The 25,877-nt window shown below is 41.3% G+C and overlaps 1 protein-coding gene across 1 annotated transcript; it reads left to right on the plus strand.

Moving 5' to 3' along the window:
- The first annotated feature begins 4,457 nt into the window (after positions 1-4,457).
- Positions 4,458-25,877, plus strand: LOC135507144 (dual specificity protein phosphatase CDC14AB-like). Its single transcript, XM_064926728.1, has 12 exons — positions 4,458-4,510; positions 5,131-5,206; positions 5,416-5,508; positions 5,600-5,679; positions 6,331-6,397; positions 7,373-7,523; positions 7,894-8,124; positions 8,834-8,972; positions 10,529-10,694; positions 22,851-22,936; positions 23,105-23,248; positions 25,259-25,877. The coding sequence occupies exons 1-12, from the start codon at positions 4,458-4,460 to the stop codon at positions 25,305-25,307; spliced, it is 1,335 nt and encodes a 444-aa protein (XP_064782800.1). The 3' UTR covers positions 25,308-25,877.

Genomic DNA, 25,877 nt, shown 5'->3' on the forward strand with positions numbered 1-25,877 from the left:
ATCTCAAGGTGTGATCCCTTTTGTGACGAATAATGACATTGCAACACTCCAGATTTTGCGTCTGCATTGAGCTTGTAGTAAGCTTAAGCTTTGTAAGCTTAAGCTGTCCTGAATAACTGGGCCTGATGAGAACATAGGACGACTTGGGAGAATAAGGATCGGGAACAGACAGCGCATCAGTATCAGAAGTACAAATACAGCCAGACTGTCCTGTACTGTACCTTTCTAGACCGTACAATCTGTCGAGAGTCGACCCACAACTGATCCAAATGGAATGAGATATTCAAATAACAGGGCTTTTGCACCATTATTTAAATTATATTTGCACTGCAGTTTACATCTAGAATTGAATTGTACTCACTTGAAAACAATAATGCAATATTCATTGCATTGTGGCGTTGTAGGCTAGTCTAGGTAGAGGCTAGTCTAGGTACTGTCCCCAAGGTCATACAAATTTAATAAACTGTAACAGTTACAAAAAAATAGAAAAGTGAGGTGAGTCAGTGGGAAAAAAATCATCATAATAAGAAGTAAAATAAGAGTTGTACTACTTATAATAATACTAAACAACCTTTGTACAACCCCTAGCGACCTCACCATGAGATTTTAGCCTTTTGGCATTCCCACTTCTGACACCAATGTAGTAAACGGCAGAACAAGGAAGTGCAACCGGCTCACTGGTGTGAAAGGCAAACACCCTGTGCAGTTTTAGTCACAGTACATTTGTGATAGGCTAGCTGTGTTTCTGTATTGCACATGTGATGACAGAGTATGCAATACAAATTTGATACAAATCATCATGATATCATTCTGCCAGGTAGGCCTACTTTGCAGTCAACATTTAATTGGGAAGGTTTTTGGGGGAAAACTTTTTATAGAGCCGATAGGCTTTATATCTTACCTTTTTTAGAAGTGTTTACTTCAGGCTGACTACTAGCATCTATTGAGCTGATATTTTCCATAAATTCAATGTGCAACTCAACATAAAGTAGTGTATCTACGAAATGTTCTACAACGACACAATTCGAAAGGAAGGTTACAGCTAAATGGTTTCCTTTTACTGTTTGCGAGTCACAAATTACTATTTTGATGGGCTTGACTCGATTCACAGAGACTTAACCGACTACAATGGTGAAGAACATCATTCACTTAATGAATAATAATCTTTAAAAAATAATTGATTCATATTAATTAAATATTTAGAGATATGTGAAGAGGGGAATCCGTTCTACAGTAAATTACATTTGTATGGCCGAAACAAGATCAACAGCAGAGCATTTTGAGCTGCGTGTCTCATGTCTTGACTGTTATTTTATGTGCAGTGACGCACCTGGCCTCTCCACTGCCTGTCAGCTATTCAAATAAAATAAAATTGTATTAGTCACATGCTCCGAATACAACAGGTGTGGACCTTACAGTGAAATGCTTACTTACGAGCCCCTAACCAACAATGCAGTTAAAAAAAAAAATACAGATAAAAATAAGAGATAAAAGTCACAAGTAATTAAAGAGCAGCAGTGAAATAACAATAGCGAGACAATATACAGGGGGGGTAACGATACAGTCAGAATGTGGGGGCACCGGTTATTTTAGGTAGTACTGTATGTACATGTAGGTAGCGTTATTAAAATGACTAAGCATAGATGACAACAGAAAGTAGCAGTGGTGTAAAGAGTGGGTGGGTGTGTGTGTGTGTGTGTGTGTGTGTGGGGGGGGTGGGGGGGTCACTGCAAATAGTCTGGGTAGCCATTTGACTAGATGTTCAGGAGTCTTATGGCTTGGGGGTAGAAGCTGTTTAGAAGCCTCTTGGACCTAGACTTGGCGCTCCGGGTATCGCTTGCCGTCCGGTAGCAGAGAGAACAGTCTCTGACTAGGGTGGCTGTAGTCTTTGGCAATTTTTTAAGGCCTTCCACTGACACCGCCTGGTATAGAGGTACTGGATGGCAGGAAGCTTGGCCCCAATTAGTGTTGGGGGTGCTATGGAGAGGTAGCAAGGCATAATGGTAGTCAGGTGGGAAGATATAGTTGGTTAAAGGACTGCATCACATGTCACAGGGAATGCCAAGCACACACACCAAGATGAGTGTGCCATTTGTGTTGGTGGCTTGCACCTTACATCACTTCAATGTTAACCACACTATAAAAGTGACTGTTTTACAGTTTTTACAGACCTACAGTTAGGCCTATGTACTTTTAATTCAGACATATCAAAACGAAAACTAACTGAAAAAAGATTGTAAAATTACTATTATAAGACTTAAAGTGGAAAAGTAAACTTAAGAATGTAAAATATCAACTGAAATATGACACACAAATCCACAAAGAACATTCTTGAATCCTTATGCGTAAAAGACGTGACACTTATTGTACTTGGCTAGGCTAGATGAGTAACCATCACCGCGCACCCCAGATACTTGACAGGGGATTTACTTCTTAGGTCAGAGCCGCCTCCTATTAAATGCTGATTGGCCGGACTCAACTAAACCATAGCGACGTGCCCCGTGTTGAGGTTAAGAAACATATGTTTTATTGACTCTTCACTAGTTCGTCAATATAAGATAATCAAGAGGAATATTTCGTAGTGTGTGTTGTAGTTTAGTTGAAAAGGGGGCGCGTATAAATAACTTATTTTTGCACCAACAATTTGCGCCCTCCATCTCCAATACATCTGTTGAAGGACCCTATATAATTTTGAGATTTTAACAACGACGAATGAAATGGCAGATGAATATGTACTACTTGGAGCGTCCGAATTCATCAAAGGTAACAAAATAAAAGTAGTTGCGCAACTTGGCTTGAATAACATCCACTTATTGCGCGAGAGTTCATGGACGTGTTGGTCAGGCACATCATTAGATTGCTTTCGCCCACCAACGTTTAGAACGTGATTTAACAGCTGTTTAACTCATTTGTATGTGGAATCAATGCTTTTCATTCGTGTAGTTAGTTTCTATGAGCATTGTTTGTTCAGTTTCTAGTGACTTTAGTACTTTATTAATATCCCAGAACAGAAATTTGATTGCACCAGCCCAAACATAGGCCTACATGTACTCACATTTTCATGGAAGAGTAACTTTATATTTCCGGTGTTAATATGTTTGATGTTTTGGAATAAACAAAGAAGGCTAAGCCTCGGGAAATGGAAAGGGTTTAAGAACCACCAATCTGGGTCACTGAGAGTGGGAAAATAAATATGATTATTCTTATTGTTGTTATCTCTTTGCCCTTGTTTTACATGGTCTTCATTCTCTTACAGACCGGTTGTATTTTGCAACCCTTAGAACCAAACCGAAAACTACATCAAACTCTCACTACTTCAGCACAGATGATGAATTTCTCTATGAGAAGTAAGTAGGCCTGCTGTATGGACTAACCTCTTCAAATCAAACCACAGGTTTTCAATGGGTTTCATGTCTGGAGACAGATGTACTGGATACATTTCATGATGCCGTTGACCTTAACAAGTTGTGTGTGTGGCCAATCAGCACTATTTTCATGTAATCTGACCAAAGCACCGGTACCAATCCTATGCCGTTTAGCAAACTCCAGGGGTTTATGGTGCATTCAGAAAGTATTCAGACCCCTTCACTTTTTCCACATTTTGTTACGTTACAGCCTTATTCTGAAATTGATTAAATAAATCATTGTCCTTATCAATCTACACACAATACCCCATCACGACAAAGCAAAAACAGTTTTTTTTAAATGTTAGCAAATGCTCTGTCAGGTTGGATGGGGAGCGTCGCTGCACCGCTATTTTCAGCTCTCTCCAGAGATGTCCGATAGGGTTCAAGTCCGGGCTCTGGCTGGGCCACTCAAGAACATTGAGACTTGTCCTGAAGCCACTCTTGCATTGTCTTGGCTGTGTGCTTAGGGTCATGGTCCTGTTGGAAGATGAACCTTTGCCTCAGTCTGAGGTCCAGAGTGATCTGGAGCAAGTTTTCATCAAGGATCTCTCTGTACTTTGCTCCGTTCATCTTTCCCTCGATCCTGACTAATCTCCCAGTCCCTGCCGCTGAAAATCATCCCCACAGCATGATGCTGCCAGCACCATGCTTCACCGTAGGGATGGTGCCAGGTTTCCTCCAGACGTGATGCTTGGCATTCAGGCCAAAGAGTTCAATCTTGGTTTCTTAAGACCAGAGAATATTGTTTCCCATGGTCAGAGTCCTTTAATTTGGCAAACTCCAAGCGGGGTGTCATGTGCCCTTTACCGAGGAGTGGTTTCCATCTGGCCACTCTACCATAAAGGCCTGATTTGGTGTTATGCTGCAGAAATGTTTGTCCTTCTGGAAGGTTCTCCCATCTCCACACAGGAACTCTGGAGCTCTGTCAGAGTGACCATCGGGTTCTTGGTCAGCTCCCTGATCATGGCCCTTCTCTCCCGATTGCTGAGTTTGGCTAGGCGGCCAGCTCTAGGACAAGTCTTGGTGGTTCCTAACTTCTTCTATTGAAGAATGAATGAGGCCACAGTGTTTTTGGGGACCTTCAGTGCTGCAGACATTTTTTGGTACCCCAAATATGTGAGTGTACAATATAGTTTAGCATTTAAATAATTTATTTTATACAGTAATCTTTGCTCACCTTTATCAAGTGTGGCAAAACTGTCAGACCCAACTGTTTTATTATTTAAAAAATATTTAACATTTATTTCACTAGGAACGTCAGTTTAGACATTCATACCCTGGCCATACCCTAACCCGGACTACGCGGGGCCAATTGTGCACCGCCCTTTGGGACTCCCAATCACGGCCAGTTGTGATACAGCCTGGAATCAAACCAGGGTCTGTAGTGACACTTCTATGCACTGAGATGCAGTGCCTTAGACCGCTGTGCCACTCAGGAGTCACTCAGGACACTGTAGCGCACATAGATAAAACACGTGTTGCCTCTGGATTTAGGCTAACCAATAATCAGTAGGTCTAGGCCTAATGGCAACCAGTTACCATGTGTAAAACTGTATTTTATAACCTGATTTCTAAATAAAAAATGTGTATTACATGTACCTTATTCTGTAGTTGTTAATTTACAGTATTCAGGCCTACGTAATATTACCTTCCTCCACTGAAGAGTAATAGTTATACTATTCCTTACATTATTTACATTTGCTCTCTCGGGCTTGTGTCTCAGCTTCTATGCTGACTTTGGACCCCTGAATCTGGGCATGCTGTACAGGTACTGCTGTAAACTGAACAAGAAGCTCAAGGTAAGACACAGATACATTACCATTACTCCAGGGGGTTTCCTCAATATGCACTTCACTTTACCCTTTTGATAACCCTTTCCATGAAGTTGCTCCTATTACTGTGTAATCGCAATGTCATTTCCAACACAATCTTTCCTATAAAACCAAACGTAGAAGCCGTTTAACAAACACCTCATGATTTGAAATGTTGATAGTCTGGTTTCTTTCAGTCCTTCACTCATTCCAGAAAGAGGGTGATTCACTACACCAGCTATGACCAGAGGAAGAGGGCCAATGCTGCAGTACTTATTGGTGCCTATTCTGTGAGTGTTCATCTTCTCGTCTTTATTATGCTATTCTCGTAGTCTCTTATTGTCTCTAATGCGTACGCACGCATGCACACGTCTGTTTCAGGTGATCTATTTGAAGAGAAGCCCAGAGGAGGCCTACAGGAGCCTCATCTCAGGAAACAATACTGCATATCTGCCTTTCAGGTAAACAAACAAAACACCTCTCCAGCTAACTATTCAGTTACTCTAACGCCCAATCTTCAATTTAGAGGTTGGTAGGCTAATGCTACGTACATAACACCCTGCATGAATGGTTCATATACAAATACTGCCAAACTTCATGCCGAATGCCTTTATGCTTAACTGCCTAATGTTTGTCACCGATAATGTTAAAGTAGCGTACCGCTGAACAAAGGGAATATTTGTTGTTTCTTTTCTATAACTGGTATCCATGTGCTCGCATTAGACTCCAATATGCCGCAAATCACAGTTTAGCCGGGCTGTGCCACTGACTGAAATGAGAATGTGGAGGAATGATGGCAAAATTCCTGCAGAACTTTCTAGATTCCTGATGACTCAATGCCACATTGTAACCCCATCATCCTGACATCACAGGATGATACGACACCATACCAAATGACACTGTCACCGTTTGGGTGTATGTTGAGTAAATATCATTGGAAACGCTTATAATGATTGTTAGCTGTTGAAGTGACGACCATTTCATGTTCAACAGGATGGTTGGAGATAGTGCTTTTCCAGCAAGCATGTTAGGCCATTTCAACACACTGTGATGCACAGCCAACAATAGTCTCTGAATGTGAAATGAACTCACCATTTGTTCTTCTCTTTTAGGGACGCTGCTCTCGGAGACTGCACGTACAATTTGACCATCCTAGACTGTTTACAAGGAATACGAAAGGTAAAAATGCATTGTTTATTTTCAGTTGAGCCTTGGGTTGCTATTTACTATAAACAAGGAGATATTATTAGATTCTGTCCCTCTTGTCCTGGGTATTTGGTGTCTTCCAATTCTTGATATTAGTTATAACTGTCAGTAATAAGTATTAATAAACTTTTTATAAGTAGTACATACTCTTAATAAATGAGTATTCCATCGTGTATTAACAGTTATGGCATTTACAATGGTGTAGCATTTTAACATGTTATAACATATTACCCAGCCTTTTCATGAGTTTGAAAGGACCCATAGACAGTTAAAATAGCCTCAACGAATCCATTTTCTTTCTCAATATCCCCCTCTCTCTCCCTCCCTCTCTCTGTCTTGTTCGCAGTGTTAATCTTTTAGTCCAATTATGCTCACAGGGGGAGAAACATGGTTAGCATGTATCAACATCGAGGAAGGGTTACATCATGGGTTCACTCCAGAATGTTCCGTTCAGATAGAAATATAGAATTTAGATTAGACATGATTCTCAACTATGTAGAATATGGTCTCATCTTAGTTCTCTGCAAAACATTTCTATCTGAGCATTTCAAAATGTTGCTCGCCTGGATGCGATCCTGCTCTATGTGTTGGTGGTCACCCTAGCCTTTTAGTCAGGGACTCAATTCTTCCCACGCAACCTGGTGTGTGGACTCTATATCCAGTAAATGGATTGGTTAACCAATCAAGTGCCACGAATTGTGAAGACCAGAAGGGTTGCGCAATGGAGTGCGTAATCAATAAGAGAAAAAGAGAAGATGAGGAAGAGCCGCAATTTCTCCTGGCCCCACGTTGACACAAGTCCTTGTGACTGCAAGGATATGTCTATAGTAATGACTCTACAGTGTATGTAAGTGGCTCCTAAGTACTGGTCTTCTTGTGAACAACAATTAATGTCAGGTTTGATTCAATACCACCCTGTGTGTTTTTTTTGTTTTTTTACATCCGTAGGCCCTGCAATGTGGATTCTTCAACTTTGAGACATTTGATGTGGAAGAGTATGAGCATTACGAGCGAGTGGAGAATGGAGACATGAACTGGATTATTCCTGGGAAGATTTTGGCCTTTAGTGGACCTCACCCAAGAAGCAAGATAGAGAATGGTGACTTTTCCCTTGCTGCCTATACATGTTTTTCATAGTTCACAATTACAGCGCTTGTCATGTCACAGTAAATGGAATGGCAGTTGATAGTACAGAATACCTACATTTATTTAACTAGGCAAGTCAGTTAAGAACAAATTCTTATTTTCAATGATGGCCTTGGAACAGTGGGTTAACTGCCTTGTTCAGGGGCAGAATGACAGATTGACAGATTTCTTTTACCTTGTCAGCTTGGGGATTTGATCTTGCGACCTTTCGGTTACTAGTCCAACTCTCTCCACTAGGTTACCTGCCACCCCAAATGACTGTCCTTCACCATCTCCACTATAATGGCACTGACCCCAACCCTGTCCCCCCCCCTCCCTCACAGGATACCCTCTCCATGCTCCAGAGGCCTACTTCCCGTATTTCCAGGAGCATCATGTAACTGCCGTGGTGCGGCTCAACAGGAAGATCTACGACGGACGGCGGTTCACTGACGGAGGCTTCGAGCACCACGACCTGTTCTTCGTGGATGGAACCACGCCCAGTGACCTCATCACACGACGCTTCCTCCATGTGTGTGAGAGCACTGAGGGCGCTGTGGCTGTCCACTGCAAGGGTGAGGGGCTTTGTGTGTGTATTAATGAGTTCATAAAGCCATCATGGACGTTATACTTAGCTCTGCTGTCTGTTCAGTAGTAAATAAGATCATTATTCAGTGTTGGACTCTAGCATGCATTGACACAGAGACTCATCATTAGAGGGCAGCAATAGGCTGACATTTCAACAGTAGGCTTACTCCTCTCTCGCCATTACTCTCTATGTCAAGGCTCAGGAGAAGACCCAGGTGCAGACTGTTTCAAAGCAACAAAAGTTTATTACAAAAACAGGGAGGGCAGGCAAACGACAGCTCAAGAGCATGCAGAGGTCAATACTCCAGTGCGGAGTCCGAAAGGTACAAAACGGAAGGCAGGCTCAGGACATGCAGAGGTCAGTGATCCAGGGTGGTATGGCAAGGTACAGAAAGACAGGCATGCTCAGGGTCAGGGCAGGAAGAATGGTCAAAACCGGGAATGCTAGAAAACAGGAACTAGAGACAGGCAGGAGCAAGGGACAAAATGCTGGTAGGCTTGACGAAACAAAACAAACTGGCAACAGACAAACGGAGAACACAGGTATAAGTACACTGGGGATAATGGGGAAGATGGCCGACACCTGGAGAGTGGTGAAAACAAGCACAAAGACAGGTGTGTGACACTCATAAAGAACTGTCTTTTCTCTTCACTCTCACTCTTTTCTGCCCACTCTTCCCCTCTGTCCATTCACAGCGGGTCTGGGTCGTACGGGGACTCTGATAGGTTGTTACCTGATGAAGCACTATCGTTTCACAGCGGCTGACGCCATCGCCTGGATCAGGATCTGCAGGCCTGGATCCATCATCGGACCTCAGCAGGATTTTCTAGAAGAGTAAGGAATAAACCCCAATATTTCACACTAAGACCCAGTGAAAGATACTGTGCATTCAGAAAGTATTCAGACCCCTTGACTTTTTATTTTCTAACTGTTGTTATGTTACAGCCTTATTCTAAAATGGATTCAATTGATTTTTTCTCTCTCATCAATCTACACACAATATCCCATAATGACAAAGCAAAAATGGACATATCACATTTACAAAAGTATTCAGACCCGTTACTCAGTACTTTGTTGAAGCACCTTTGACAGCAATTACAACCTTGAGTCTTCTTGGGTATGACGCTACAAGCTTGGCACACCTGTATTTGGGGAGTTTCTCCCAATCTTCTCCAAATCCTCTCAAGCTCTGTCAGGTTGGATGAGGAGTGTCACTGCACAGCTATTTTCAGGTCTCCAGAGATGTTCGATCGGGTTCAAGTCTGGGCCACTCCAGGACATTCAGAGACTTGTCCCGTAGCCACTCCTGCAGAGTCTTGGCTTTGTGCTTAGAGTCGTTGTCCTGTTGGAAGGTGATCCTTCGCCACAGTCTGAGGTCCTGAGCACTCTGGGGAGAGTTTTCATCAAGGATCTCTTTGTGCTTTGCTACGTTCATCTTTCACTCGATCCTGACTAGCCTCCCAGTCCCTGCCGCCGAAAAACATTCCCACAGCATAATGCTGCCACCACCATGCTTCACCGTAGGGATTGTGCCAGGTTTCCTCCAGATGTGACACTTGGCATTCAGGCAAAATAGTTTAATCTTGGTTTCAACAGACCAGAAAATCTTGTTTCTCATGGTCTGAGAGTCTTTTAGGTGCCTTTTGCCAAACTCAAGCGGGCTGTCATGTGCCTTTTACTGAGGAGTGGCTTCTGTCTGGCCACTCTACCATAAATGCCTGATTGGTGGAGTGCTGCAGAGATGGTTGTCCTTCTGGAGGGTTCTCCCATCCCCACAGAGGAACTCTGGAACTCTGTCAGAGTGACCATCGGGTTCTTGGTTACCTCCCTGACCAAGGCCCTTCTCCCCCGATTGCTCAATTTGGCCAGGCGGCCAGCTCTAGCAAGAGTCTTGGTTGTTCCAAACTTCTTCTATTTAAGAATGATGGAGACCTTCAATGCTGTAGACATTTTTTGGTACCCTTCCACAGATATGTGCCTCGAGACAATCCTGTCTCGGCGCTCTATGGACAATTCCTTCAACTTCATGGCTTGACATGCACTGTCAACTGTGGGAGCTTTATATAGGCAGGATTGTGCCTTTCCAAATCATGTCCAATCAATTGAATTTACCACAGGTGGACTCCAATCAGGTTGTGGAAACATCTCAAGGATGATCAATGGAAACAGGATACACCTGAGCTCGAGTTTCATAGCAAAGGTTCTGAATACTTATGTAAATAAGGTATTTCTAAAAACCTATTTTCGCTTTGTCATTATAGGGTATTGTGTGTAGATTGAGGAGGAAAACAATTTAATCAATTTTAGTTTATAATCTGCCTCTTATATCTGTGGAAGTTTGGTACAGTTTGATATTTTTCTCCACCTGACTCCTTATCTCTCTCTTTTAGTAAGCAGCACAGTATGTGGGTGCAGGGTGACATGCATCGCACCAAACAGAAGCAGCAGCAGCGTCGCCAGCGGCCAAAGCTGGACCAGGAAGTGACTTGCCTCGTCTCCAGCATGGACGACCTGTCAATCAACACCGTTCTTTATAAGTCCTTCAGCCTGGATGAGGTTAGTGACTTTGGCAATGGTTCTTTGTAGTGTTGGTTAGGTTACTTTCTAAATGTGATCCATTAGTTACCTGTCCAAAATTGTAATCAGTAATGTAATTTTGGGATTTCCCTAACTCAGTAACGTGATTTGATTACTTTCCCTTTAAGAGCATTTTCGTTATGCATATTGTCCTGGAGGCAGCTCTGCAGAGTGGTCACTAGGTGGCATACAGTAGCCACAAAGTTATACAATCCGATTTTAAACCTAACCTTAACCACACTGCTAACCCCTAGTGCCTAACCCTAACCTTAAATTAAGACCAAATTGTATTTTTGGTTTTCATACATTTTTACAATATAGACAATTTGTGTTCTGCAGCTGGCCCATCTAGTGGAAATCTCTCAGTTCTGCCTCAAGGACAAGACCCATCCCAATAAATGTCAACCTGCTTAAGAGGCATTAGAAGAAGACATAAGTCAATATTACCAATTGAACAGCATCCATTGCAGGATAAATCATTGTTAGAGTTTACATAGCTGGTCATAAATGGATGTTGGATTTTACTTAATCTCTAGCGTCGAGCAATCCCGTATCCGGGAGCGTAATCATAGCCTCAAGCTCGTTAGCATAATGCAATGTTAACTATTCATGAAAATCACAAATGAAATTAAATAAATATATAAGCCTTTTGTTAACAACACTGTCATCTCAGATTTTCAAAACATGCTTTTCAACCATAGCTACACAAGCATTTGTGTAAGAGTATTGATAGCTAGCATAGCATTAAGCCTAGCATTCAGCAGGCAACATTTTCACAAAAACAAGAAAAGCATTCAAATAAAATCATTTACCTTTGAAGAACTTTGGATGTTTTCAATGAGGAGACTCTCAGTTCGATAGCAAATGTTCAGTTTTTCCCAAAATATTATTTGTGTAGGAGAAATCGCTCCGTTTTGTTCATCACGTTTGGCTAAGAAAACCTCCCGAAAATTCAGTCATTACAACGCCAAACTTTTTTCCAAATTAACTCCATAATATCAACAGAAACATGGCAAAGTTGTTTAGAATCAATCCTCAAGGTGTTTTTCACATATCTATTCGATGATAAATCATTCGTGGCAGTTGCCTTTCTCCTCTGAACCAAATGGAAAAGTCGACGCAGCTGGAGATTGCGCAATAATTTCGACGGAGGACACCAAGCGGACACCTGGTAAATGTAGTCTCTTATGGTCAATCTTCCAATGATATGCCTACAAATACGTCACAAAGCTGCAGACACCTTGGGGAAACGACAGAAAGTGTAGGCTCATTTCTGGCGCATTCACAGCCATACAAGGAGACATTGGAACACAGAGCATTCAAAATCTGGGGCATTTCCTGTATGAAATTTCATCTTGGTTTCGCCTGGAGCATTAGTTCTGTGGCACTCACAGACAATATCTTTGCAGTTTTGGAAATGTCAGAGTGTTTTCTTTCCAAAGCTGTCAATTATATACATAGTCGAGCATCTGTTCGTGACAAAATATCTTGTTTAAAACAGGAACGTTTTTTTATCCAAAAATTAAAAGAGCGCCCCCTATAGCAAAGAAGTTAATGGGTTGGTTATATAGGCTGCTTCTGACACATTGCTTTCTTTTTGCATGTGAAAAATTTGCTTTAGAGGCCTATTGTTTACGTTTTTTTGGTGACACTGATATCTTGATAATTTGCAGCTCTTTGAGTCTATCAAAAGTGTGTGAGTTTGAGCATTTATCCGTTAGGCCTATGTATTTAAAACATTTTTTATCAGCTTTCGATTGAGCAATAAAATCCCCACTCGTGGTCTTATTAAACTAGTTTTTGACAGTACGGAGCACAGTACCACAGGGGAGTTTACTGGCTGTCCACTGGGTCATATTAATTATGCTGATTCTGTTACAAAACAAAAGCAAACGGAACAAAACGGGAAGGGACCTACCTGAATTTTCTGATATGAACTCTTATTTTACTCTGTTTGCTTCAGTTTGGTTCTTAAACGGTAACAGATTTCTTGATGAATACACCACTGGTCACAAAAACAATGATTAATAAGCAGTTTACAATTGTTCAATTCAACCATTGTGTTAAAATACACATATACATTTGTGAACAGCCATTCACATTCACAACACCGTAAAGCACAAATAGCTAAATGAGAGAGTAGCAGTGTGATTCACATCAATGCCCTACGTACACTGAACAAAAATACAAACACATGTAAAGTGTTGGTCCCATGTTCCATGAGCTGAAATAAATTATCCCGGAAATGTTGTATACGCACAAACAGCTTGTTTCTCAAAAATATTGTGCCCAAATTTGTTTACATCCCTGTTAGTGAGCGTTTCTCCTTTACCAAGGTAAATCCATCCACCTGGCAGGTGGGGCATATCAAGAGGCTGATTAAACAGCATGATCATTACACATGTCCACTTTGTGCAGGGGACAATAAAAGGCCACTTGAAAATGTACAGTTTTGTCACACAACAACACAATGTCTCAAGTTATTGGATGATATCAGGCAGAGTGGTCAGGCAGGCTGTTGGTTGGGCAGGCTGTGGGTTGGGCAGGCAGAGTGGTCAGGCAGGCTGTGGGTTGGGCAGGCAGAGTGGTCACGCAGGCTGTGGGTTGGGCAGGCTGTGGGTTGGGCAGGCAGAGTGGTCAGGCAGGTTGTGGATTGGGCAGGCAGAGTGGTCAGGCAGGATGTGGGTTGGGCAGGCTGTGGGTTGGGCAGGCAGAGTGGTCAGGCAGGCTGTGGGTTGGGCAGGCTGTGGGTTGGGCAGGCAGAGTGGTCAGGCAGGTGAGGGTCAAAACTGGGAGGGCAAGAAAAGAGAGACTAGAAAAAGCAGGTGAAACACAAAACGCTGGTTGACTCGAACAAACAAGACGAACTGGCAACAGACCAACAGAGAACACAGGTATAAATACACAGGGGAAGATGTGCGACACCTGGAGGGGGGTGGAGACGATCACAAAGACAGGTGAAACAGATCAGGGTGTGACAGATGACTTCATATTCCATTCACCCAGTTCAATGTAACAGCAATAGGTTTAGGCTACTACATGATACTCAAATGTTCCCTATACCCATCATGAGGTTGCTAACCTAGCCTATGAATGAAAGTTTACAAGGTACAGTTGAAGTCAAAAGTTTACATACACCTTAGCCAAATATATTTAAACTCAGATTTTCACAATTCCTGACATTTAGTCCTAGTAGAAATTCACTGTCTTCGGTCAGTTAGGATCACCACTTTATTTTAAGAATGTGAAATATCAGAATAATAGTAGAGTGATTTATTTCAGCTTTTATTTCTTTCATCACATTCCCAGTGGGTCAGAAGTTTACATACACTCAATTAGTATTTGGTAGCATTGCCTTTAAATTGTTTACCTTGGGTCAAACGTTTCGGTTAGCCTTCCACAAGCTTCCCACAATAAATTGGGTGCATGTTGGCCCATTCCTTTTGGCAGAGATGGTGTAACTGAGTCAGGTTTGTCGGCCTCCTTGCTCGCACATGCTTTTTTAGTTCTGCCCACAACTTTTCTATAGGATTGAGGTCAGGGCTTTGTGATGGCCACTCCAATACCTTGACTTTGTTGTCCTTAAGCCATTTTGCCACAAATTTGGAAGTTGGAAGTATGCTTGGGGTCATTGTCCATTTGGTAGACCCATTTGCGACCAAGCATTAACTTCCTGACTGATGTCTTGAGATGTTGCTTCAATATATCCACATAATTTTCCTCCCTCATAATGCCATCTATTTTGTGAAAAGTACACCATTCCCTCCTGCAGCAAAGCACCCCCACACCCCCTCCAGCTAACCGATCGCTGCAGTCGGTCTATCGGTAAATAGCCCACCCAATTTTACCTACCTCATCCCCATACTGTTTATATTTATTTACTCCTCTGATCTTTTGCACACCAATATCTCTACCTGTACATGACCATCTGATCATTTATCACTCCGGTGTTAATCTGCAAAACAGTAATTATTCGCCTACTTCCTCATGCCTTTTGCACACAATGTATATAGACTCTCTTTTTTTCTACTGTGTTATTGACTTAATTGTTAATTGTTTACTCCATGTGTAAGTCTGTGTTGTTGTCTGTTCACACTGCTATGCTTTATCTTGGCCAGGTCGCAGTTGCAAATGAGAACTTGTTCTCAACTAGCCTACCTGGTTAAATAAAGGTGAAATAAAAATATATATAAAAAATATAAAAACATGATGCTGCCACCCCCGTGCTTCACGGTTGGGATGGTGTTCTACGGCTTGCAAGCCTCTCCATTACTCCTCCAAACATAACGATGGTCATGTGCAGTTGCAAACCGTGTCTGGCTTTTTTTATGGCAGTTCTGGAGCAGTGGCTTCTTCCTTGCTGAGCGGCCATTCAGGTTATGTCGATATAGGACTCATTTTACTGTGGATATAGATACTTTTGTACCTGTTTCCTCCAGCATCTTCACAAGGTCCTTTGTTGTTGTTCTGGGATTGATTTGCACTTTTCGCACCAAAGTACGTTCATCTCTCGGAGACAGAACTCATCTCCTTCCTGAGCGGTATGATGGGTCTTGTCCCATGGTGTTTATACTTGCGTACTATTGTTTGTACAGATGAACGTGGTACCTTCAGGAGTTTGGAAATTGCTCCAAAGGATGAACCAGAGGTGTGGAGGTCTACAATATTTTTTTCCGAGGTCTTGGTTGATTTCTTTTGATTTTCCCATGATGTCAAGCAAAGAGGCACTGAATTTGAAGGTAGGACTTGAACTACATCCACAGGTACACCTCCAATTGACTCAAATTATGTCATTTGGCCTATCAGAAGCTTCTAAAGCCATGACATCATTTTCTGGAATTTTCCAAGCTGTTTAAAGGCACAGTCAAGTTAGCGTATGTAAGCTTCTGACCCACTGGAATTGTGATACAGTGAATTATAAGTGAAATAATCTATCTGTAAACAACTGTTGGAAAAATTACTTGTGTCACACGCCAAGTAGATGTCCTAACCAACTTGCCAAAACTATAGTTTGTTAACAATACATTTGTGGAGTGGTTGAAAAACGAGTTTTAATGACTCCAACCTATGTGTATGTAAACTTCCAACTTCAACTGTATAGGTGCACACAGGTCGAGAGACAAGTTTCTATTGGACAGATTCTGGTATGTTTATCCCCATTTTGTTCTGTTTGCTTCCAATTATTAAGAAGCGTTTTTTTTCAACAGAATCGGCGAAATGAATACACACCTCTGATCATGCGTAAACGGAGTTCACTCTCATAACAGCCATGTTGTATTCCTTCTCTTCCCTCCGCTTGTGGACTTCAATGCACAACACATCAGCTGTATGTGACCAGGCGAAAATACCTTTCCAAGCCAAACCGCTACACACATCCTATACCATGTCACCATATTAGCTAAAGTAACTTCATAGCTAATAGAACTAACGTGTTAGTAAACCCGCTACAATCATGCATTTCACTGGCGGGCCCCGGTGGCAATACTTTTGTAATAGCAAACGCTTACCTTGACTTGGAAGAGTTCCAGTGTTGTTTTGGACAGTCATAGCCACCTAGGTAACATAGCATCCCTCTGTTTGAGCAGGGTGTTTCAGTAGGCTAAACTAGCTGCATTTGCTAGCTAAGTAAGTGAAAGTGAAAAAAAAAATCTTTCTTTCTTGCTTCTCTATCATTTTAGAATAAATTAATTTGTTAAAAACTGTTCAACTATTGTCTTTCCCTCTCTTTGAGTCAAATACTCACCATATTTTAAAGACTGCGGTGCTAGCTAGCAGTAGTTTATGCTTTCAGTACTAGTTTAATTCTCTGATCATTTAATTGGGTGGACAACATGTCAGTTCATGCTGCGAGACCTGTGATAGGCTGGAGGACGTCCACTGGAAGTTGTCATAATTACTGTGTAAGCCTATGGAAGGTCTTGAGAACCATGAGCCTCCTAGGTTTTGTATTGAAGTCAGAGGAGGGCGGAAGCTAGCTGTCCTCCGGCTACACCATGGTGCTACCCTACAGAGTGCGCTGAGGCTACTGTAGACCTTTGAAAAATAGTGTTTTAATCAGTTATTTGGTGACATGATTATGTTTAGTATAGTGTTATCTAAAAATGAGAACTTTGTAGATAAAAAAAAAAGCTGAAGGGGGGGGGGGTTCGCCCAGGGAGCCATACTAGCTAGAACCGCCACTTCGAGTCACGACCACTCACACTGTAGCCTAAACATAGTCCAGTTCAAAGTGAATGGCACAGATCTATATATGGCAATGGCTATTTACATATAGGCCTACTGCAGCTCTGATTGGTTATGGCGCACCGGTCTGTGTAGAGTACAGGCCTGATTCGAGCCTGTCAATGCAATAGAATCCTACTCCAATGCACTCTACCTACAAGACAATCTCTAGCAAAGTTAATTTAGCATACCGTCTTCATTGTTTGTTTTGTTACGATATGTTACATTGAATGTGGCTAATATTGCCACAGTAGAGCGAAACATTGATAGTGTTAACTAAAGAGGAAAACTCTAGAAAATTGAGTGAAGTTCAATCGAGTGCTTCTTTGCGCGGGCCGAGGGGAGCTGAGCGCCCACGCATGTGTGCAGCTTAAAGGAACATTGCTATTGAGCATGTTTTGGATGCTCTGGATCAACGTGTACCACAGCGTGTTCCAGGTCCTGCCAATATCCAGCAGCTTCACACAGCCATTGAAGAGGCATGGGACAAAAAACATTCCAAAGGCCACAATTAACAGCCTGATCAACTCTATGCAAAAGAGATGTGTTGCACTGCATGAGGCAAATGGTGGTGACACCAGATACTGACTGGTTTTCTGATTCACACCCCTACCATTTTTTAAGGTATCTGTGACCAACAGATGCATACTGTATCTGTATTGGCAGGACCTGTACATAGCACCTGTACATAGCCCATCTGTAAATAGCCCAAACAACTACCTCATCCCCTACTGTATTTATTTATTTATATTGCTCCTTTGAACCCCAGTATTTCTACTTTGCACATTCATCTACTGCACATCTACAATTCCAGTGTGTTTAATTGCTATATTGTATTTACTTTACCACCATGGCCTATTTATTGCCTTACCTCCCTTATCTCACCTCATTTGCACACATTGTATATAGACTTGTTTTTCTACTGTATTATTGGCTGTATGTTTGTTTACTCCATGTGTAACTCTGTGTTGTATGTGTCGAACTGCTTTGCTTTATCTTGGCCAGGTCGCAGTTGTACATGAGAACTTGTTCTCAACTTGCCTACCTGGTTATAAAGGTGAAATAAAAATAAATAAATACATTCCAAGTCATGTGAAATCCATAGATTAGGGCGTAAATTAATTTATTTCAGTTGACTGATATGAACTGTAACTCAGTAAAAGCTTTAAGATTTTTGCATGTTGCGTTTTATTTTTTGTTGCCAACAGCAGTCACTCCATTGGAAGATATAGCGTGGACTATATTCCTTCAAAAGCCTATTCCTGCTCTTTCCCCGAGATTCATCAAACGCGTTTGGTGTGTCAACATAGTGGTCTCTGACTTGTGGTCAGACTCGCTCAGGCGGAAACAAATGTAAACTTGCTGATTTGAATGTCATTGAGAAAACAAAAAGGTGTCCAAATAAAATTATGCAAACATCCTTTCTGAATTTAAAAGTAATCCTAGAAGTAATCATCTAGTTTTTCAAAAGTGTCTGTAATCTGATGACTATATTTTTGCTGGTAATGTAACATATTAGTTTGGTTTTTGTAATCTGTTACATGTAACGGATTACATCTAATCCGTTACCCCCCCCCATCCCTGTTTGTATGTTTTACTTTTTAACTTTATTTATAGACTTAAGACATAACAACAAAAACAGTACAACCCCAACCCCTCATTCTCCCATCCATCCCCTCCCTCCCTCCCTACAAACCATCCACCCACCAAGGCATCTATAAAAGTAAGTTAAATAGGACAGAAAAACAGAAACAAACAGTAATAGAAATAAAAACAATGGGGGTAAAGTTATATACAAATTCTTATCAGCACAAATGGCCAGACATGACCGCTTACCAATCTATGCAAGTTACACTAAGTAAAATACTTTCCACGTATTGTGTTAATGGGGACCAGTTTAAGTCAAACTGTTGTTGGGACCCATGCACGGTGTACCTAACCTTCTCCAGAGGCAGAGATGACATCACCTCCTTAACCCACTGCATAAAGGAGGGCGGCTTTCGCATTTGCCTGATGCTTGGTAGCATTCTGGTCTAGAGGACGTACCCCAAAAATGGCAGGGACCGGGCTGGTGCTAACAGTTGTATTACACATATGTGAGAATGCCTCTCAAATGGGTCCCAGAAGCTAGTCAAAGATTGGCATGACCAAAACATATGTCCCACAGTCGCTGGACTCTGGTGGCATCTCAAACACTTGGTCAACATTTGGGTGTATTTTTTTCAATCTGTCATTTGACAAAAGTCCACACCTTATTCAAAATGATGATGTGTGGATACACTCAATACTCTGTTGCCATATGTCATCGTGTAGCTCGCCACCTACAGTGGGGCAAAAAAGTATTCCTTAACAATTCCTATATATATATATTCATTAACCAATTCAATTGAAATCACTCTGTCTGTTTCTAAGAATTTGTAAGATCCTCATTTGCATAAAACAGACAGAGACCAGTCTATCAAAATTAGCCAATAGCATTCTCGAGAGCGCTGCTCATAGAACCATGTACAACAGTTTATATAAAACAGTTTATATATCACATATGAAGTCATAGGTTATAAAATGTATATAAAATTTAGTTTAATTAGTTATAGTTCTATTTCAATGTAAATATTGTTTAGTCATTATTCATAAAATTCCTAACAACCATGCAAAGGAGAAACATGTGGGACTATTACAGCAACATTTGAGAAGTAGCCTAGGCTACCTACTCAAATCAAGAAATGTTGAGTGCACCATACAGCAATGCTGCATTCTGCCACACCAGTGATCCCATGCAGTGCAAGAAATGAAAAAAATGTTTTAAGTTTAAATGTTACAACAACCGAGCTATGTTTTTGTTATTCGGCGTTATGAAATACTTTTTGATTAAGGTCACAGGATATAGCCAAATGCACAAGCGTAGCAGCAAAGCCTGGACAAATATCTCTTCTTTTGTTTCAATATGTTAAAATGCTATATGCAGAATCCTACGTAGATAAGTGGACATTATAAAATGTACATGGGTAGCAGTTGTAGGACTATGCAAAAAAATGTTTTTAACAAATATAATAGGCTATGTCTGGCCCGCAAATTTGCTGAGCTTTTTCAATATGCACTGGTTGAGTTTGGCAGCCCAGTGTTGCACAATATATTTCTATCTGAACGTTCTGTGACATTACACCCTTCAGAACAGGACCCAGGACACCCCATTCAAACTGTAAAATCACATTTCTAAAAAACTAAAAAACATAAAAACTAACTCTGACCAAACCGGATTTATCTCAGGTAGGCAATCTTTCTATAATATTCGCCGCCTATTTAATGTTCTTTATTCTGCCCACTCAACTCTACAGCCAGAAGGTGTCATCTCTTATGCTGAAAAGGCTTTCGACCGGGGGTTGAGTGGGAATATCTATTTGCAGTACTAGAGAGATTTGGGTTTGGTCCTGTCATTCCTTTCCTGGATTAAGATGTTGTACTCATCCCCAGTGGCTTCTGTTCACACCAACAATGTTACCTCCAGCTACTTCCTCTCCACAGAGGGCCAGGCAGGGTTGCTGTTTATCCGTATAGGGTAGGGTTGCTTATATCTGTATAAGCCTCTTGCTATCGCGCTGCGGGCGGAGGAGAGGATTAAGGGAATACTAAGGGGCGACATAACTCACAAGGTGTCCTTATATGCAGACAATCTTCTTTTATAAATCTCTAACCCTATGCCCGCTCTCTTAGACATGCTACAAGGTTTTGGGACATTCTCTGGTTGTCAGCTAAACCTAACAAAAAGTGGGCTCCTCCCCATTAATCCATTCGCAGAAGGAATTGGGTATGCCAATTTCCCATTTAAGCATCAGGTCTTTATTTATTTGGGGATAAAGGTCACATGCTCATTTAAGGCTCTGTCTAAACATAACTTCAAAACAATCCTGGAGCGCACTAAGCAGGATTTCATTAGGTGCTCGTCTCTTCCCATTTCATTAGCAGGTCGCATTCATTCTGTTAAGATGCCTGTACTACCTAGGTTTTTGTACCTATTCCAAATGATTGCCATTTTTCTGCCAAAGTCGATGTTCAAACAACTGGACAGCTACATTTCCAACTTCATTTGGAATAAGTCAAATCCACGAATGAGAAAGGTATATCGAGAGAGGCCTAAGCCCACAGGCTTTTTTACACTACTACTGGTCAGCAAATATTTCTAAATGTGTTTATTGGGTTTTTACATTTGAAAACAAGGACGGCCCAACTTGGGCCATCATAGAGTTACAGTCAAGCCTTCCAACGTCTCCGGTATCGCTCCTGTGCTTCCCAATGCCCATGAACCTTGGCATCCATGTTTTGAACCCCATTGTTAAGAACTCCCTTAAAACCTGGTCCCAATTCCAAAGTCACTTTCGCCTTTAACAAGCAAGTGGCTTCTCTCCAATAACATCTAATCATTTCTTCCCAGCGTCACAGATTGACATGGCATTCCAGTTCTGGCATAGGAACGGTCGGCTGTTTTTTTGTGACCTATTTGTTGATAACATATTTGTCTCATTCGATACTCTGAGGGTTAACCATAATATTCCCAATACCCACTTTTTTTTAGATACCTGCAAACTCGCAGCTTTGCCAAAAAACATTTCCCTTCATTTCCACTTGATCCCACTAAGTGTCCAGTCGAGAGGTGCTTAGATCTTAACCCTTATCTGAAGGGCACAATCTCCAGACTATACGACATAATATATAACATTAATCCGCCTTCCTTTGCAAATACAAAGTCTGCATGGGAGCAAGACATACAGTGGGGCAAAAAAGTATTTAGTCAGCCACCAATTGTGCAACTTCTCCCACTTAAAAAGATGAGAGAGGCCTGTAATTTTCATCATAGGTACACTTCAACTATGACAGACAAAATGAGAAAAAAAATCCAGAAAATTACATTGTAGGATTTTTAATGAATTTATTTGCAAATTATGGTGGAAAATAAGTATTTGGTCACCGACAAACAAGCAATATTTGTGGCTCTCACAGACCTGTAACTTCTTTAAGAGGCTCCTCTGTCCTCCACTCGTTACCTATATTAATGGCACCTGTTTGAACTTGTTATCAGTATAAAAGACACCTGTCCACAACCTCAAACAGTCACATTCCAAACTCCACTATGGCCAAGACCAAAGGAATTCCTTTGACAATGGTGTTTTGTTGTTTGGTTAGTCATTGTCAAGCTACAATATATTTGCCAGACCACAACATATTTGTAGTTTAGCTAGGACTGTGGCATGTGTCTGTACACTTTCCCTCTGCTGCGAGCTGTAAATGGGACACACAAAAGCAACGTAAACGGGACACAGAAAAGCAATGCAATTGAACTTTGTAAAGTTTACTAATTTATACTCGCATGTGTGTCCTATTGTTCTTTAGTAGTAATTTATACCCTCGTGGAAATCCTTTATCTTAACTCTTTGTCCTATTGTTCTTTAGTAGTAATTTATACCCTCGTGGAAATCCTTTATCTTAACTCTTTTGACAACCAAGATGACATTTTTTGTAGGTTACAGCAATGACCAGTCGGTACCGAAACTCGGCATGGACATTTGGCTTACAACACTTTTAAACACTGGCTGGCTCGGGCATTGCTTGCTGTGACTTCTAGTGCAGCGCATAGCAGGCGGTATGAAAGCGGGCCAAAATTAATTGACATCCCAAATCATTTTACGGGCCAGATAGAAATGTGTCACGGGCCAGACTCGGCCCGTATTTGACACATGTGGTGTTACATATAGGACTGTCTGTCAGGTACAATAAGGATTCAGGTCAGTTTTATTCATTGAATTATAATCTGAAATGGTCTGACCCTGTCTAAGTCTCTTGAGGGCTGGCATTTTGCTAGGATGTGAAATGATTGCGACTGCATGTCTTGGTTTGTCGCCCTCTCTCTGTCATCTGCAGAATAACTACAGGGAGTGTCTGACCCAAGGAGATAAACTCAGGGATTTGAAAGGCCGTCGCTCATCCAGGTCTGCCACCACTTCACGGTATGTGCGTGTGCTGTGCGAAAGTAAATGCGGTTAAACATGCACCAATACTTCGTTGACGTTGATTGCATCGTACATCGACAGACATAACCCTGCGTTCAACTTTAGAGCTATACTATTTTTAAATGGTTATAAAGCCTTATTGTTTGTTGTACCATCCTTCTCCAGGTTGAATTTGACAAAGACCAGTCAGACCTCTATCACCCCTCCCAAGTGTTCCAGGCTATCTCAGGTCCCTGTCCCCTTCTCCTCCTCCTCTTCTCCCAAGAGGCTGGTGCAAAGCTCCTCATCATCAGCTAGTAACCTTAAGAGGTGAGTTTCTGTGTGTGTGATGTGTGTGTTTTTGTGCCATCTTCATGTGTTCAGGTATGTACAGTTGAAGTCGGAAGTTTACATACACTTCGGTTGGAGTCATTAAAACTAGTTTTTCAACCACTCCACTAATTTCTTCTTAACAGACTATAGTTTTGGCAAGTCGGTTAGGACATCTACTTTGTGCATGACACAAGTCATTTTTCCAACAATTGTTTAAGACAGATTATTTCACTTATTACTCACTGTATCACAATTCCAATGGGTCAGAAGTTTACATACACTAAGTTGACTGTGCCTTTAATCAGCTTGGAAAAATCCAGAAAATGATGTCATGGCTTTAGAAACTTCTGATAGGCTAAATGACACCATTTGAGTCAATTGGAGGTGTACCTGTGGATGTACAGTGGGGCAGAAAAGTATTTAGTCAGCCACCAATTGTGCAAGTTCTCCCACTTAAAAAGATGAGAGAGGCCTGTAATTTTAATCATAGGTACACTTCAACTATGACAGACAAAATTAGAACAAAAATCCAGAAAATCACATTGTAGGATTTTTAAGGAATTTATTTGCAAATTATGGTGGAAAATAAGTATTTGGTCACCTACAAACAAGTGGGAGAACTTGCACAAGTGGGAGAACTTGCACAATTGGTGGCTGACTAAATACTTTTCTGCCCCACTGTATTTCAAGTCCTACCTTCAAACTCAGTGCCTCTTTGCTTGACATCATGGGAAAATCAAAAGAAATCAGCCATGATATCAGAATTTTTTTTGTAGACCTCTACAAGTCTGGTTCTTGGGAGCGATTTCCAAACGCCTGAAGGTACCACGTTCATTTGCACAAACAATAGTACGTAAGTATAAACACCATGCAGCCGTCATGCCGCTCAGGAAGGAGATGCGTTCTGTCTCCTAGAGATTAATGTATTTTGCTGCGAAAAGTGAAAATCAATCGCAGAACAACAGCAAAGGACCTTGTGAAGATGCTGAAGGAAACAGGTACAAAAGTATCTATATCCACAGTAAAACACGTCCTATATCAACATAACCTGAAAGGCCGTTCAGCAAGGAAGAAGCCACTGCTCCAAAACTGCCATAAAAAAGCCAGACTACAGTTTGCAACTGCAGATGGGGACAATGATCGTACTTTTTGGAGAAATGTCCTCTGGTCTGATGAAACAAAAATAGAACTGTTTGGCCATAATGGCCATCGTTATGTTTGGAGGAAAAAGGGGGAGGCTTGCAAGCCGAAGAACACCATCCCAACCATGAAGCACGGGGGTTGCAGCATCATGTTGTGGGGGTGCTTTGCTGCAGGAGGGACTGGTGCAATTCACAAAATAGATGGCATCATGAGGGAGGAAAATTATGTGCATATATTGAAGCAACATCTCAAGACATCAGTTAATCAAGTTAATGCTTGGTCGCAAATGGGTCTTCCAAATGGACAATGACCCCAAGCATACTTCCAAAGTTGTGGCAAAATGGCTTAAGGATAACAAAGTCAAGGTATTGGAGTGGCCATCACAAAGTCCTGACCTCAATCCTATAGAACATTTGTGGTCATAACTGAAAAAGCATGTGCGAGCAAGGAGGCCTACAAACCTGATTCAGTTACACCAGCTCTGTCAGGTGGAATGGGCCAAAATGCACCCAACTTATTGTGGGAAGCTTGTGGAAGGTTACCTGAAACGTTTGACCCAAGTTAAACAATTTAAAGGCAATGCTACCAAATACAAATTGAGTGTATGTAAACGTGTGTATGACCCACTAGGAATGTGATGAAAGAAATAAAAGCTGAAATAAATCATTCTCTCTACTATTAGTCTGACATTTCACATTCTTAAAATAAAATGGTGATCCTAACTGACCTAAGGCAGGGAATTTTTACTAGGATTAAATGTCAGGAATTGTGAAAAACTGAGTTTAAATGTATTTGGCTAAGGTGTATGTAAACTTCTGACTTCAACTGTATGATCTCTCCCTTTGTCTCTCTCTCTCCTTCTAGTCCATTTAGCCTGAGTATGTTCACCTCTAAGGCTACTACCATTCACTGAGCCCACGTTGATCACTGACTTTTCATCTTTGACCTTCCGACCTTCCAGTTGACCCCAGGAGACAGGAGGTTAACACCCTCAACCGCTGGAGAAATGTGCACGATAGTCTCTGTTATAAATGCACGTTAAATAACATTTAATAATAAAAAAAATAATAATCTAATCCAGCCCTGAGACACTCTGTAAAATAATATTTGTAACAATTGGATTTGTAGACATGATCTCGTTTCAATCAATGTAATTGTTTGATTTCAAAATGGGTTTATTATCATTGTAATTGTGTGCAAGGAGAATGTTTATCATGGCTTTCTCTTTCTCTTATTCAGTTATTTAATTGATTTCCATTGTTTGATTGACGCTGTAAAAGAGGACACATCCTACTGTACACTCAATTGATTCATGAGTGGCTGTCTTATGAGTGTTGTCATTCAGGAGATCCATTTCTTTTATGTAAATACACATTTGGATTGTAACAGAAGTGACTCTGGTTGAGCACTTTTTTTTCTGACTTGTTTTTACGACTCTTGTTGACAGGCTCGAGACAATTGTTTTGTTTGAAATGACTTTAAG

This window comes from Oncorhynchus masou, chromosome 3 (genome assembly GCF_036934945.1).
Source record: "Oncorhynchus masou masou isolate Uvic2021 chromosome 3, UVic_Omas_1.1, whole genome shotgun sequence".
NCBI lineage: Eukaryota > Metazoa > Chordata > Actinopteri > Salmoniformes > Salmonidae > Oncorhynchus > Oncorhynchus masou.